Source organism: Saimiri boliviensis, chromosome 14, assembly GCF_048565385.1.
Source record: "Saimiri boliviensis isolate mSaiBol1 chromosome 14, mSaiBol1.pri, whole genome shotgun sequence".
NCBI lineage: Eukaryota > Metazoa > Chordata > Mammalia > Primates > Cebidae > Saimiri > Saimiri boliviensis.
Window position 1 is genome coordinate 34,135,942 of NC_133462.1, and position 14,002 is coordinate 34,149,943.

Here is a 14,002-nt window from a genome sequence, read left to right on the forward strand (position 1 = left end):
CCGGCGCTAGTAGGGAGGCACAGAATCCACGTCGGGGACGCACCCTACCGACCCCGACCCGGTCCCCGCACGGTCGCATTAGCGAAGGGTCAGGCGCTCTTACGTTTGTTTTTCTTTATTTCTTTATTTCACATACACATTAGCCATTCAATGGAGAAGCCGGAGAGAGTCAGGCAAAGATGGTATAACAGAAGCGCAGTGACGGGGGCGGGGCGGGGCGGGGCGGGGCGGAGAGGGAACAGACGGGCTGGCTGCCTACTTGCATTCCGCTAGGACACTGAAAACCCAGAAAACAAAACAGACAGTAAACTACCCTTGTTTCTTATGTATCTCAGTGCAGAGACGGGGGTGGAGGGCAGAGAAGAGGGGAGACCAGGCTGAAGGAGGAGGAGCAGAGGGAGGGGGACGCTAAGGGGGAAGCACACCAAATCCATTAGTACTATATATAGAGATACTCGTATATACTGCGTTTCTTAGCCTAAGAAGAAACTTGTTTGACGGGACGGGCGGCCTTTGCGGTCCGCGATGCTGGTGCTGGTCGGGCGCACGGATCTCCCGGGAAGGGCCGAAGCGGGGCTGGCCCAGGCTGGCTTGCGGGGGAGGGGGGGCGCCCCAGGGTGGGTGGGATGGGGGGAGCAGAGGCGGGGCTGGGGTGCCCCTCGGGCTCTCGATTGGGGGACGAAAGTTCTCGTGACTTTATTGCTCCTTTATTTTCTCTCGTGTGGGGGGGTCTGTTCAGCACGGTCGGGGTGGGGAAGTGGTGGGTCGTCTGAGCCACCCGGCCCCTCTGGGACCCAGAGCGCGGCGTCCGCTCCGCCAGCACGGGGGTGAGAACAAGGCACTAGGTCGGCCGGCCAGCGCGGGGGCGGGTGTGTAAGGCAGTCGACAGGGCTGGTTGCGGGGTGGGGCGGGGCTGTGTGCGGGGCCGTGTGCGTGCGTGCGTGCGGGCGCGGGCCTGGGCAAATCGACCTGTCAGCGTGGCTGGTCCTGTCCTGGAGCGTCTAGCCTTCCCGGTGTTCCCCGGACGGGGTCGGGGAGAGGAGGAGAGATGTTGAATGGGTGGGGGGCTCCGGGAAAGTGGGGAGGAAACTACCAACTTGCTGAGCGCGCTCCTGATAATGCTGGTGAGGGTCAAGTTGGCGTCTGGCTCAAAGAAGGGCGCTCAGGGCGGAGAGGGAGGGAGGGAGGGGACATTTGTTCGTTGGCATTAACCTCTGCGGGGGAGGGGCCGGGGACCCCTGCCGCGCCCCTGTGCCCGGACAGGGATGGGGCGAGGAGGGGGTGCTGGGCCCCAGGGAGGGGCGCCCGGGGAGACCCGCGGCCAGAGCAGTCCAGCCGCTGGGCGCACGCCGCTGTCCCGTTCCGTTAAACTCAACAAAGAAGGGATATGCGTATTCCTAACAAGTGCAGGATATTTAATTGATTCATAAACTTAGGTATAATAGTTTGTGGGTTCTTTAAAACGTATTTTATAATGTAAGAAGCACCAGGGTTTTTATGTTTAATTATCTTAAAAATAATTTTTCTCTCGTCCTTTTCCTTTTTGATCTTGTGTTGGTTGATTTTTCAAATGTCGAGGTGTTTTTTTTAAAACTCTAAAATGTGAACGTTGCCTTCAGCCCTCCCACCGAAACTGAGAACGAACGACGAAACAAATAAAAACCCCAGATCATCCTCGTCAACGCAGGAAAATGACTTAAAAAAAAAAAAAAAAAAAAAAAAAAACTAAAAACGAACAAAAAAAAAAAAAAAAAAGGGAAAAACACTCAGCTTTCGTTATCCCCACACAGGGCGGGGCAGGCCCGGTTCTTTTAGCGTCCCCAGAGCCGCGAGGACATTACAACAAAAATAGAATTTTTTTTTCTTAACAATCTCTTAACATACAAAGATAGGAAAACTCTCTGATGCATTGCACTTGATTCAATGAAAAAAAAAAGTTAATTTCCCCCATATATATTTTTGTGTTTTTTTTTTCCCTCTCCTAACACGTCCCCACATCTCCTGTCGCCTCATTGCCCCTCACAACACCACTTGGGAAAGGAGCAGCCCCCACCCCCTGCCCGCCGGGCAGCCCCGCCGGGCACGCTCCGGCCCGGGCCCAGCTGGCCTGCAGCTTCCGACCTTGCCCGGGCAGGCACCCCGCAGACCCTGGCTCCCGCAGGCCCACAGCGCCCAAGGCCCCGACTGTCATCGAGGGAAAGGGCATGTGCGGCTGGACAAGGAGCCCCTTCCGCTTCTCAGCTCTGACCCTGTAGCCAACCGAACTGAAAAATCATTGCACTTTGACCGCGCGTCATGCCCGGCCCACCCGGCCCCCCACCCCCAGGGCCTTATTCCCATGCCCCGGGAGACTCCCGCAGGATCCACTGCCCCTCAGCCCTCGGGTTCTCTAGGGCTGCACGTTGAGAATAGGGGGAGGACTTCATTTAACTTCCCACAAAAGCCACTCCAGGGGCCAGCCACCTTGTGGCTTCCAGCTGGGTAGCAGGCACCACCCGCCTGCCCCTTCGGCCCCAGGTGGCTGGCCTCCTCTCCTCCCCAGACACTCCCTCCGCTCTTCCCTCCCTCCGCCTGCTCGGGGCCACAGCTTCACAAACTAGATTCACAATAAATACAGCCCATAACCCACCCCTACGTGGTGCAATGTTGGATTGATTTTCTTTCAGAGGATCCTGACCTGTGCTTTGTGTTTTCATACAATTAAGAAAGAGAGAGAAAGAGAGAGGCACAAGGACTCGAGAAGGGGCCAGGGATGGGAGACGCAGGAGGAGTAAGGCACAGAAAGACAAGCCAGAGGGGCCAAGTCACACCCTGGAGGGGAGCTGGGCGTGCTCATCCTCCCCTCCCTCCCAGGGGGGCTTCTGAAGACCCTCTGGACAGGCCCCCCAACCCTCCCTAGAGGGAGGAGGGGGATGGGGGGGAGAGCTACTTCCTGTGGTGTGTTACCAAATTGTTCCCAAGTTGCTCAAATGGAGGAGTTCCCAATTCCAACAGCAAAAGACCCAAACAACAAATGCCCCACCCCTAAATAAAGAGTAAAGACATTAACAGCTAAAATCCAGAGAGAAGTGGCCGCGGGAGGGCAGGGGGAAAGTGGGGGGCACAGAAAGCTCCAAAACACTTTTGAAAAGGACAACACCCAACACCCTCCCAAGGAACTCAAAGTCGGCGAGCAGGACGCCTACCTAAGCGCAGGTGGTGGCTTAGCAGCGGCAGCGGCGACTGCCTGGTCCTCCTTGCTCGGCTCCGGGGTCCCCTTTCTGCTCCACCCTCCGGCCCGGCCCCAGCAGGGCAGTCTGCGTGAGAGGCAGGGGCAGGGACTGATGGGGCGGAGCGAGGGCACCTGCATGCAGGGCTGGGGGTGGGGGTGACTTGGGGCCTGACTCCCCTCCCTTGTGGCTGGAAGGAGGCCCTCCTGACCTGCAGAGAGAGGGGAGAGGGGGCTTGTCCCAGTCTGGGACGAGGCCATGGAGAGCATTCCGATTTTTCCTACGGACTGTACAGAGGGGTCCAGGGCCCCAGGAACTGCTCTTGTGGCTCAGGGTGGGGTGGCAGAACACCCTCCATTCTGGGACACGCAACTAGCTCCAGGGGCCACCCCCCTGCCCGCCTGGAGGCTTTTAGCCCGAGGGTGGGCTGGGGTAAGTGGAGGCTGCTCTCCCTCTCCCAGTCCGGAGAAGCTGGGGGAAGAAGCTGAAGCCTTGGCAGAGACGGAGGGAGGGAGGGGAGGAGTCTGGAGGAGAGAGCCCGTGGGATCTACACCCCATCATCTTTACAAGCTGGTCCTCCGGGCTCCCTAGGGCAGCTCCTGCCATGTGGAGGGTGGGGTTCCCCTAGGAAGGGGTGAGGGTGGAGGCCAGGCCCCTTCAGAACTGTGCTGGTTGCTTCGTTTGGGGACTTTGTTCCTTCCCCAGAAGGCCGGGGCAGGGTGGAGGGAGGAAGGCAGTTCTGCATCCTTTCTTGCTTTCTGTCCTCTACTTGACAGAGTCCGTGTCGTTTGTTTCTTTCTGCTTGGCTGCTGGTGCACAGCTCCACTGAGACCCCTTCCAAGGGCTCCCCGAGAACTGGGCTGCTTCTGGGGCCCGCAGGGGTCCCCGGGCTGGAGGAGAGAAGGGCTGAGTGGCTGACGACGTCAAATTTTTGCTTTTCAGTGGGGCTGGGCTGGGCTGGGGGATTTTTCCATGTCTCAAAATTTCTTCTCCCCCCTTTCAAGGAACCTCTTCTTTTCATTTTGTTGTTTCTTTTGTCGATCTTATCAGAGGAACCAGGACTGAAATGGGATGAAAAAGAGGCAATACTGAGAACAGCTGGGGCAGGCCCCATCTCACTCCTACCTGGCTGGGTGAACTGGCCCCTCAAGGGACAGCTCCCAAAGGGTCAGGGCGCAGACAGCCACCACCCACCTCGTTCCTGTGGGGGAGAAAGGGCATCCCCATTCTCTCCCTCCCGCCTATGAGAACCCCACCCCCTCAGACTCTGTCCCTAGTGCTAGAGTCCAGCTGGCCTTCCCGTGGGCACTGTGCCCAGCGGGTGGGACCCCCATGGCTGGCGCTGGCACAAGCCTGAGATCTGGCCATGTTTCCAATTGTTTAGGTTTTTGTGTGGGTCCTGGAGGGTGGGGAAGATGCCAGGCTGGGGCTTTTGTACCCAGAGGGGTTTTGGGAATGGGGTGGGGGTGGCCCAGCTTCTTGCTGAGTTTTCTTTCTGTCTCTTTGGATTAAAAGCAGAAATTCCCATCTATACACCCCAGCCAAGGTCCCACAGGCTGAAAGGCTGGGGGCGGGGGAACCACATGGCTGTAGTCCCTAGTAGCGCCAGGCCTAGGGGAGGGGCCGTGTAGCTCAGATCCTCTACCCTCAGAGCACTAGACACTGAGGAAGGACCTGAGGCTCCCTGGGGTGAGCATCACTTCCTTCACAGTGCCAGCAGGGGGCGCTGCCTTCCCACAGACAGGGTCTTCTCTGCCTGTGTCTGGTGGCTCAGCTCAGAGCACACCAGGGTGGATCCCAAGGGACTGGGCTGCTTGGCTATGCCTTCCATCAAAGGCTACAGCCCCACCTCCTAGCAAAGTGGTGGATCAGGGTCTACTGTGGTCTACTGGGCCTGGGTGCACCTGGTAGTAACCTTGGGGCAAAATGAGGGTCCCTGAAAATGCATCTTGGGGTCCATAAAAATGCATCTTGGGGCCCCTGAAAATGCATCTTGGGGCCTCTCCCAGGCTGTCACAGACACTGGTCTGCAGGGACCAGGCAGAGCCAACTACAGAGCGAATACCAGGTCCTGGTTTACTCCACCCTGACCTGACCCCACAGGGAAACCAGGCACAGAAAGGGTGGGTGACCTGCCTGAGGCCACACAGCCCTTGGACAACAAAGTCAGGGTTCAAATGTAAGGGGCAGTGCGGCCGGGCGCGATGGCTCACACCTGTAATCCCAGCACTTTGAGAGGCCGAGACAGGTGGATCACCTGAGGTCAGGAGTTTGAGACCAACCTGGACTTCATGGTGAAACCCCGTCTCTAAAAAAAAAAATTTAGCCGGGCACAGTGGCTCAAGCCTGTAATCCTAGCACTTTGGGAGGCTGAGGCGGGTGGATCATGAGGTCAAGAGATCGAGACCATCCTGGTCAACATGGTGAAACCCCGTCTCTACTAAAAAATACAAAAAATTAGCTGGGCATGGTGGCGTGTGCCTGTAATCCCAGCTACTCAGGAGGCTGAGGCAGGAGAATTGCCTGAACCCAGGAGGCGGAGGATGCGGTGAGCCGAGATCGTGCCATTGCACTCCAGCCTGGGTAACAAGAGTGAAACTCCGTCTCAAAAAAAAAAAAAAAAAAAAAAAAATTATATGTTTAAAAAAAAAAAAAAAGGGGCAGTGCAGGCAGTGCTCCTAACTGCTGCCTGTGCTATGAGCATGTGGAAGCAGGGTGTGTGGTGCTAGAATGCCTGTGCCCTCCCTAGGGTCAGGGTGAGAGCCCAGGGCAGCTAATCTGCCAGTTTTACAAAAGCAGCCAGAAGTTCAGACAGAATTTCATGTGAAACTTTCCAATATTTAAAACATTGCTTTGGTCAAACATTCTGCCTGCAGGCCACACCTGCTCTCAGGCTCTGGTTTGGGACTGAGGATGGGGACACCGAGTTTTAGAAAGGGCCTTAGAGATCATCTAGCACTTTCTGTGACAATGGAAATGTTCTCTGTCTACCCTGCCCAGGGCAGTAGCCACTAGCCACAAGTGGTTTCTAAGCACTTGAAATGTAGCTACTGTAACTGAGGAACTAATTTTTTCTTTAGTTAATAAGTTAATTTAAATATAAACAGCCAAACGTGGCCCATGGCTACCACAATGGACGGTGCAGATCAAGAGCATCTGGAAATGTGGAGGTTTGGGATTGCCACAATAATCAGGCACTGCTGGGCAGGCAGAGATGCTGAACTTCCTGCATGTGCTGGTCAGTACACACACAGAGACCTGCCCTCCCGCAGTGGGGCTCCTCAAGCATCTGCCCCAAATCCAACCCGTTGTCAGTTGACTACAGGCCAAACAGAGGCTCACTGGGGCCTGGCGAGGCTGAGGCGGAAACCCAGCCCTGCGGTATCCCCAGAGTAAGTGCGGGAGAAGTGGTCGGCAGCTAGCCCCCGGGCTTCTGGCCCAGACCTGGGGGCGGGAACTGCCTGGGTTGGATGACACCCTACCCGCTGCAGGCTCAGGCCTGCTCCCTGGGACCCCCTTCCCGAGGGGAGACTATACAGGAACCCTGTGCCATTGCCCCGAGGTTGAAGGGAAGCTGACTCTGGTGGTGATCCCACCCCTCTCCCCACCAGGCAAATGAGGCCCGTGGACAACTGGGGCAGGGAGGGCCCCACCTGCCCTATCTGCCCCTGGCAGACCATGCCAGAGCCCCACAACTGCCAATGCTTAGACTCGGGGGGTCCGCCTCAGGGGAGGAAGACTCTGGTTCCAGGCCTGGAGTTAGAGACAAAGGCTGCCCCAAGGGGGCTCCCCGGAGCCTCCCCACAGGTCCCAGGAATGAGGGAACTGCTGCCAAGCACAGAGCGGCTTTCTCTGCTCCCCCCTCCCTACTTCCTGAGCCAGGTCCAAAATTGATTAAAACTAAGTAAAAAGCGCTGCCCAGGGAATGACAAAATTGCTAAAATTCTCTTTTCTTCCCTCATTCTATTGTTCTCTCTCCATCTGGTGCTCCAGAGATCAGCTAAAGTCACTGGTTACTGTGGAAACCACCCCCGGCTGTACCCCCTGCGCCCACAGCAGCCTCCTGCCTGCCCCCAGGCCCAAGGGCTCCAGCTCCGCTTGTCCAGCTCCAGCTCCCCCCCACCACTCCCAGACACACCTGCCTGCTCAGAGGCCCTGAACCCTGAACCCCCACTGGGACGCCTTCCTCCTACCTCCTGAAGCCCAAGACAGGGAACTTGAGGGGAGAAGAACTTTCCCAAACTTGCCTCAAACTCTGACTTGGCCCTCAAACGTCCCAGCAAAGTGAGCAAAGAAAGTAAAGGAGGCAGCAGAAACAGGGTGAGTAGAGAGGGCTGTGGCAGTGGTCCCCGGAGCGCAGGACTGCAGAGCTTCGAGCAGCCCAAGCAGGCAGCAAGAGGGAGGGAGCAATGGAGTCCTGCTGCCTGGTGCCAGCCCAGAGCTGGGAGGGGAGGCCCGCCTGCTGTCTCTTCCTCTGGCACCCCCTCCCGCCTCTGCCAGCAGGGCTCTCTCGGCCTCCCTGGCACAGAGCAGAGGGGGCTGGCTCCAGCCCCTGCTCGGAGCCATTGTTTTTCTTCTCAACACCCCCAAGTTCAAGTTCATCTGGGTGTTACATCATGTCTGGTTGCTCCTGGAAACCAGACGGGTCAGACGTGACTCTGGGGAAAGGGGGTGGGAAGCTGGAGGGGGTTGAAGTTCTCTTCCCCTCCCTTCCTTGCCACTAGGGAGCTCTGAAGTTTGACAAAGTTTTTTGGCTTTTTTTTTTTTTTTTTTTTTTGAGGGAAGGAAAGGAAAAGAAAAAAAAAAAAAACAAACCTCAAATTACACACAAAACTTCCATCCACCAACTTTCTCTGGACTCAGGCCCCAGAGCAGAGGCCGAGCAGGAGATGAGAGGTGGCCCCAGGGGCTCTTGACAGAGGTGGATTTCCCAGGGCTGAGGACACCTCCAAGGAGGTGTTTTTGTAAAATGCGCAAACCCCCCTAAAGCTACCTCTGCCCTCCTCCTGAGATGGGTCTTCCCTGGCCCCCCAAGGGCACTGGGCTCTGTAGGCACTGGGCTCTGGGATCTTCATCTGGAGGGCTAAGAGTTGTCTTATCTCCTGCTCGTGACAGGGACTTGTCTCCTTGTGAAAACTGAGGGTGGTTTCAGCAGGGGATGGGAGCAGGCATGGGTTTTCCAGCATGCTGGCCTTCTCCCTGACAGGACTCCTGGAGACCTGGGGGAGGAGCCTCTAGGGCGGTGGCCTGCCCTGCCCTCAGTGTGCCAGTCTCTGGGCACACAGCCCACCAGGCCCTCTGTCCCTCCTCCACCCATCACCCAGCCCACCCAAAGCCAGGGGAAAGGGGAGGGCTGGGGGCCAGGGCTTCCAGCCTGGGCGGGTGAAAGCAATGAGGCAGACTATTCTCCTCCTAATGGGCCTCAGGCTTCCATCTTTGCTTCCACCAAGCCTGGCCCAGAGGGCCTCTAGCCTTGGGTCCTTGGCTGCCTTCCTCAGGGCCAGGGCTGTCAGAGCTAATTATCCAATTAGCTGATTAGCCAGGGAGCCTGGGGGCTGCCTGGGGAGGCAGGCTCAGCTGGGCGTGCAAAAGCCTGGGCCCTCCAGCCCCGCCTTAGACCTCTCTCCCTGTTAGCCCCAAAGAATCCAGGCTCTTCCCTAACACCAAGATGCCCCCAACCCTACCTGCTCCCTTGGTCCCTGCCTCCAGGTGGTGGGCAGGGTTTCCTACCTGAGACTGCTGTGGGATGTTCAGAAAGTTGCCGTCCCGGGGTCCGATGCTGACAAACCGGTTGGCAGAGGAGGCGCCTGTCGTTGCGAATGCTGTGGGGAGCAGGGGAGAGAGGGAGAGACCCTGTCAGGCCTTGGGGCCAACCTAGGCACTGCCCCTCGGGGCTGCTGAGAGAGGGAGAGACTGAGTTAGACCATGCTGCCCGGATTTAGGCTGGCAGTGGGAAGGATGGGCCAGAGGGGCATCCGAGCTGGAGGCCAGGCTCTGAGCCTGCCCCCCACTACAGAGGGACACCCTCATCCTCTCAATGACCAGGAACACAAGCTACACCCCCGACACACCCCCACTCCGAAGCCACAGTCTCAGCCAGGCATCCTTTTTCATGGCTGGGGTGAGGGAGGGGCACTGGAGGCTAAGACAAAAGTCTCTTGGACCCGGTTCCGCCCCCTAGTGAGGCACTGGGCAGGGCTGTGGATAGCCCTGGTTCCCAAGCATCCTCAGTGGGTACCCCTGCTTTCCCTCTGGTTTCTCTCAGGTACTGAAGAGACAGGGCCACGGGAGGGTGGAAGCTTTGGAAGCAGGCCCCACCATGCTTCGGGAAGGCCTTCCCAGCCAGACTACCTTTCCAACCTGGGTAGCCTAGTTAGATGCTACACCTCTTACCACCCTGGGCAGGAGGGCTTGGGGAACCCAAAGGGTGTCCAACAGAGGGTGGAGCTGGCTAGGGCAGGGTCAGAGAGGGGCCTAGGAGCTGGCTGCCTGGCTTGGGCTTAAGGGTGGCAAGGCCCAGGCCCATGGCATTCCCTCCTCTGACTGATGCACCAGGTCCAACAGGCCTGTGGTTCCAGGACCAAGGCAACAGAGGGGGAGGAGGCTGGAGGGCCTGGCAGAGCCCCAGAGCTCAGATGCCTGGGGGCAGCCATCCTGGGGCCTGAAGACAAATGATCCCAACAGCCCTGAGTTCCTCTCAGGTTGTCCAGCTAGATCCCTGCTGGAGGGAACAGGCCCTGTACCCCCAGGAGGGAAGATGCCCCCAGAGGAGGCAAGGAGTATCACAGGTTACCTGGGAGGCCCACCACTGCCCTGCACCAGACACACCCAGGGACTCCGTGCTCACCAGATTCTGCCCACCTCTCTTCAGAAGTGCCCCCAAACCCTGTAGCCCAGCTCCCATCCCCCACCCTGCCCACCTCCAATGGCTGTGACTTCATGTCTTATGGCGGATGCAGATGGGAAGATGGCATGAAGAGGATGGAGAGGGGAAAAGAACTCAAACCACAAGAAAGAAGAGACAGAGCGAGCGGAGAGTAGTGTGAGATGGGCCACCCTTCCCGGCGCCACCAAACTGCCCTGGCCTGTGGCCTGCCCGCCCCGCAAGCTGCCCACCCCAGCCCACAGACAGCACCCGCCCCTCCTCCTGTCCTTCACGCCGGGTCTACCTGGGACCTCTCGACTGATTTTTCTTCTTTTCCCTTTGACAAAATTTGTCATTGGTTTAAAAGGAAAAAAGAAAAGAAAAGAAAAGAAAAGAGACAGAGAGAGATGAAGTAAGCCAAAGCCCACAGCCCTCCCTCGTCCTTGGAACATCTAACCTGGGAAAGGAATTGAGGAGAAGGGAGGGGAGAGGGATGGGAGGGGGGAAAAAAAAAGAGGAACAACGAGAAACCAAATGTGAGACTGAGGGGAAAGGGGTCAAGGGCTGGCCTGCTGCATCTTTGAGGCCCAAGGGCCCGGGGATGGAGGTGAGGGGCAAGGCAAAAAGGGGATGGTGGTGGCGTCGCCTTGTGGTTACATTTGATTTTCTTGGTGTGGGGGGAACAACGAAACAACAAAAAAAATTAAAAAACAAAAACAAAAAACAAAAAAAGAAAAAAACAGCAATCAGGCATGAAGATGGCATGGCTGTGCCTCCCCGCCCCCTCCCACCCCCGCCAGCACCTCTAGCCTGCGTGGCCCCGCTGTGCTCTCCCTCCCGCCCCCCAGAGGGGCCTGGGCCAGGGGCCCCGGCTGGGAGCAGCGGGCGGGGGGCTCGTGGGGTGCTGGCTGGTGCGACTGAGGCCCGGGAGGGAGGCTGTGGTTGGGGGGCTCGGATCTGCTCTTGTCCGTGGTGCTCTGGGTTGGGGGGCTTTGGTGGTGGGAAGGGGAGGGCTTTTCTTTTTGCAGTGGAGACTGTTTGGACGGGCCGGGGACGCTGGGCGTTGTGGTTTCGGTTTCATCGTCCACTTACAAGGTGATGGAGGAGTCAAGGCGGCGCCGTCTGGGGCAGTGCTGGTGGATTTGGAATCAGGCATAGGAAGGGGCACAGGTCTGGCCACTGGAGGCGGCGGCGGTAGCAAAAATGACCCCGGGACTTTGCCCTGGCCGCTACCGTTGGGCTGCGAACAACATAAATAGAGTGACGCATGAAGGCACATCACACACAGACACATGCTCCCCTGCGCGGCCGCGCCAGCTCGCTCCTGAGAGCGGGCGCTCCCAGTGGAAGATGCAGGATTGGGTCCTCTCCTCCAGGGCACGGGATGGGTGAGGGTGTAAGGCCTCTATTTGGTCTCTCAGGTGTTTCTCTTTTTTTTTTTTTTTTTTTTTTTTTGGTCATCTTTTGAAGTTGTGGGAGGGAGGGAGGGGTATTCGACGGGTGGTTTGTTACTTCTCAGGGAAAACGTTTTAGGTACCAAAATGTGCCACTTGGCAACTACGTGCAGCTACACCTAGAACTCTCGTGCTCCTGTAGACTGTCTCCTACCGCAGGAAAGATGAGCGCGATTGTGCTGCTCCCCTGGCCCCCACAAAGCACACACCTGCCTCCCTCTGAGGGCCATTGGGCTGAGCTGGTTCCCTCAACCAAGGACAGCAGGCCTGCCAGAACCCACCCGCAACACGTCCTCAGGAGGGCACCAGAAGTTGGGGAGCTTGCCCTCAGCCTCAGAAGCCTGGGTGCTCACTGCCTGTGGGCAGTAGGGTGCTGATCTGTTGTTCTCTCAAGAACGGCCAGGGAAGAAAATCCGTCATTGCCAGGTCCAGTGGCTGTAAGGTTCTTCAGGAGGACTTCCCTGTATGACAGACCCTCAGCCACCATGGATTCTCAGCCACCAGGAGGCATTCCTTGTTCTTTATGCCCTCATTTGCTTCTAACTTGGACTTTCTCCTCTAGGACCATGCATGGCCTTTTGACTTCAGGGCATGTAGGTGCCAAAGGACAGACAGAGGCGCCCCCGCCTCTCCCAGGTAGTTCCTTGGAGGGACCTCCCTGGAGGTGTGGTCACACACCTCCTGCTGCTCCCAACAGGACCCTGGCGACCACTGCAGCATAAGCTCAGGAAGGCCTGGCTTGCGTTCTTCATCCTAAACTGGCACCTTTCCTATGGAACAGAGTTCTGCCCTTCCGGGCATCCAGATGCAATACCCAGAGAGGATCCTGTGTGCTCCTCCTCCTGTTGGTGAGCAAGCCCCAAGGAGCCCATCCCCTTGATGTCCCCAGCCAGTGCCTCATTCTGTCCTCATTGATTTCAGCTGGACAACAATGAGCTGGTGGGGGGGGGGCTCCCCTGTGCTGAGACTGTGCTCATCAGCTCAGGACCCTCCATTTCCAGCCCTGGATCAGGTGCTTTAGTTCTTTTGTGTAACCACCGACCCACCCCAGAAGGCATCAGTTCTCACCTAGGGGTGATTCTGCCCCCCTCGAGGAGACACTGGCAATGTCTGGAGACATTTTTGGTTGTCACAACAGAGGGGCTAGAAGGGCTGGGTGGAGGCCACGATGCTGCTCAACATCCTGCGGTGCACAAGACAGGCCCCTCAACAAAGGACCATCAGTCCAAGCATTAACAGGGCTGCCCTGGGAAGCCTTGCCACAAAGGAAGCTCTATTCTGTTTCACAACTGAGGAAACTGAGGCTTTGGGCCATTAAATGGGTTATCCTAAGTCACCCAGCTGCAACTGGTCAGGCCTGGAATTCACAGCCATGTCTCATGTCTGTCTGACTCCAGGGATGCTAGGATTCTTTCCAGCAGGCTCATCAGTCCTCTCCCCCAAATCCACATCAGCTCAGGTTTCTCCAGTCTCCGAAACCTTCCCCAACTACACCCAACATGAAGTCCAATCTCCTCCGTTGGCCATTCAAGGCCCCCATGCGGGGATGCCTCTACTGGTCCTCCCCTACCACCCCTTCTGCGCTTCCCATTCCAAACTGACTGGGGTTTCCAGAATACAGGCTGAGTAGGCAGGACTGCATGCTGGCTCACTGCAGAGCTCTCTGTCTGAAAGACTATGTCCCACACCCTTCAAGGCCTGCTCAAAAAATGCCGTTCCCTCTGTGCGTTCCTCTCTGAATCACAACCTATCTTTCTCTGCCCTGTTCCTCCAGAACATTCTTGGTCTCACTGGAGCCTTCAAAACAGGCCACCCCCCATCCCTGCTGGCTCCCCCAACGAGATGGCAGAAGCATGGAGCACTCAAGTACCACTGAGCACATGGGATTGACTTGTCCCTTCTGCTGCATTTTAAAGTCACAGAAGCCCAGGCTGGCCTGTGCAGCTGCACCCTTCTGAACTCTGGCTTCTCTGCCCACCGTTCTTTACTGCTATGACCAGTATCTAGGTCTGACACATTGTCCCTCTAAATCAGGTATCCCCAAACTACAGCCCGGAGGCCGCATGTGGCCCCCTGAGGCCATTTATCCGCCCCCCCTCCCGCCGCACTTCAGGAAGGGGCACCTCTTTCACTGGTGGTCAATGAGAGGAGCACAGTATGTGGCGGCCCTCCAATGGTCTGAGCAACAGTGAACTGGCCCCCTGTGTAAAAAGTTTGGGGACGCCTGCTCTAAATGGTTCCTTTGACCCATTCCTGCCCACTCTGAGGGTGACAACTCTCAGTGGTCCCGGACAAAAGCAAGCAGTGGCTGTGTCCTGGGCTGAAAACTTTTGTGTGAGTGTTGTTTTGGAAAAGGACCCTTAGTTCCAGGTAAAAGTGCAGGTCAGAGCACAGGGGTTTGCAACTCTGCAGACAAAGATGATGCAATGCCTCCCCACATCTCTATGCCTGCCTAGAAGGAGGAAGTGGGATCG

General features: G+C 57.2%; 1 protein-coding gene across 12 annotated transcripts in view; it reads right to left on the reverse strand.

Annotated features, from left to right (window-relative positions):
* Window positions 1–99: 99 nt before the first annotated feature.
* NFIX (nuclear factor I X) overlaps window positions 100–14,002 on the reverse strand; it is a 105,231-nt gene continuing 91,328 nt past the window's right edge. For 6 of the 12 annotated variants that reach the window (XM_039465840.2, XM_010329459.3, XM_074384555.1 and 3 more), the window contains 3 exons: window positions 11,167–11,314; window positions 8,940–9,031; window positions 100–4,270 (listed from right to left, as the gene is read on the reverse strand). In XM_039465840.2, coding sequence (XP_039321774.1) covers window positions 4,256–4,270; window positions 8,940–9,031; window positions 11,167–11,314 — 255 coding nt within the window. In that variant the 3' untranslated portion in view covers window positions 100–4,255. The remainder of the gene's footprint in view (window positions 4,271–8,939; window positions 9,032–11,166; window positions 11,315–14,002) is intronic. The other 6 variants (XM_039465845.2, XM_039465843.2, XM_003941716.4 and 3 more) reach the window with 1 other exon arrangement.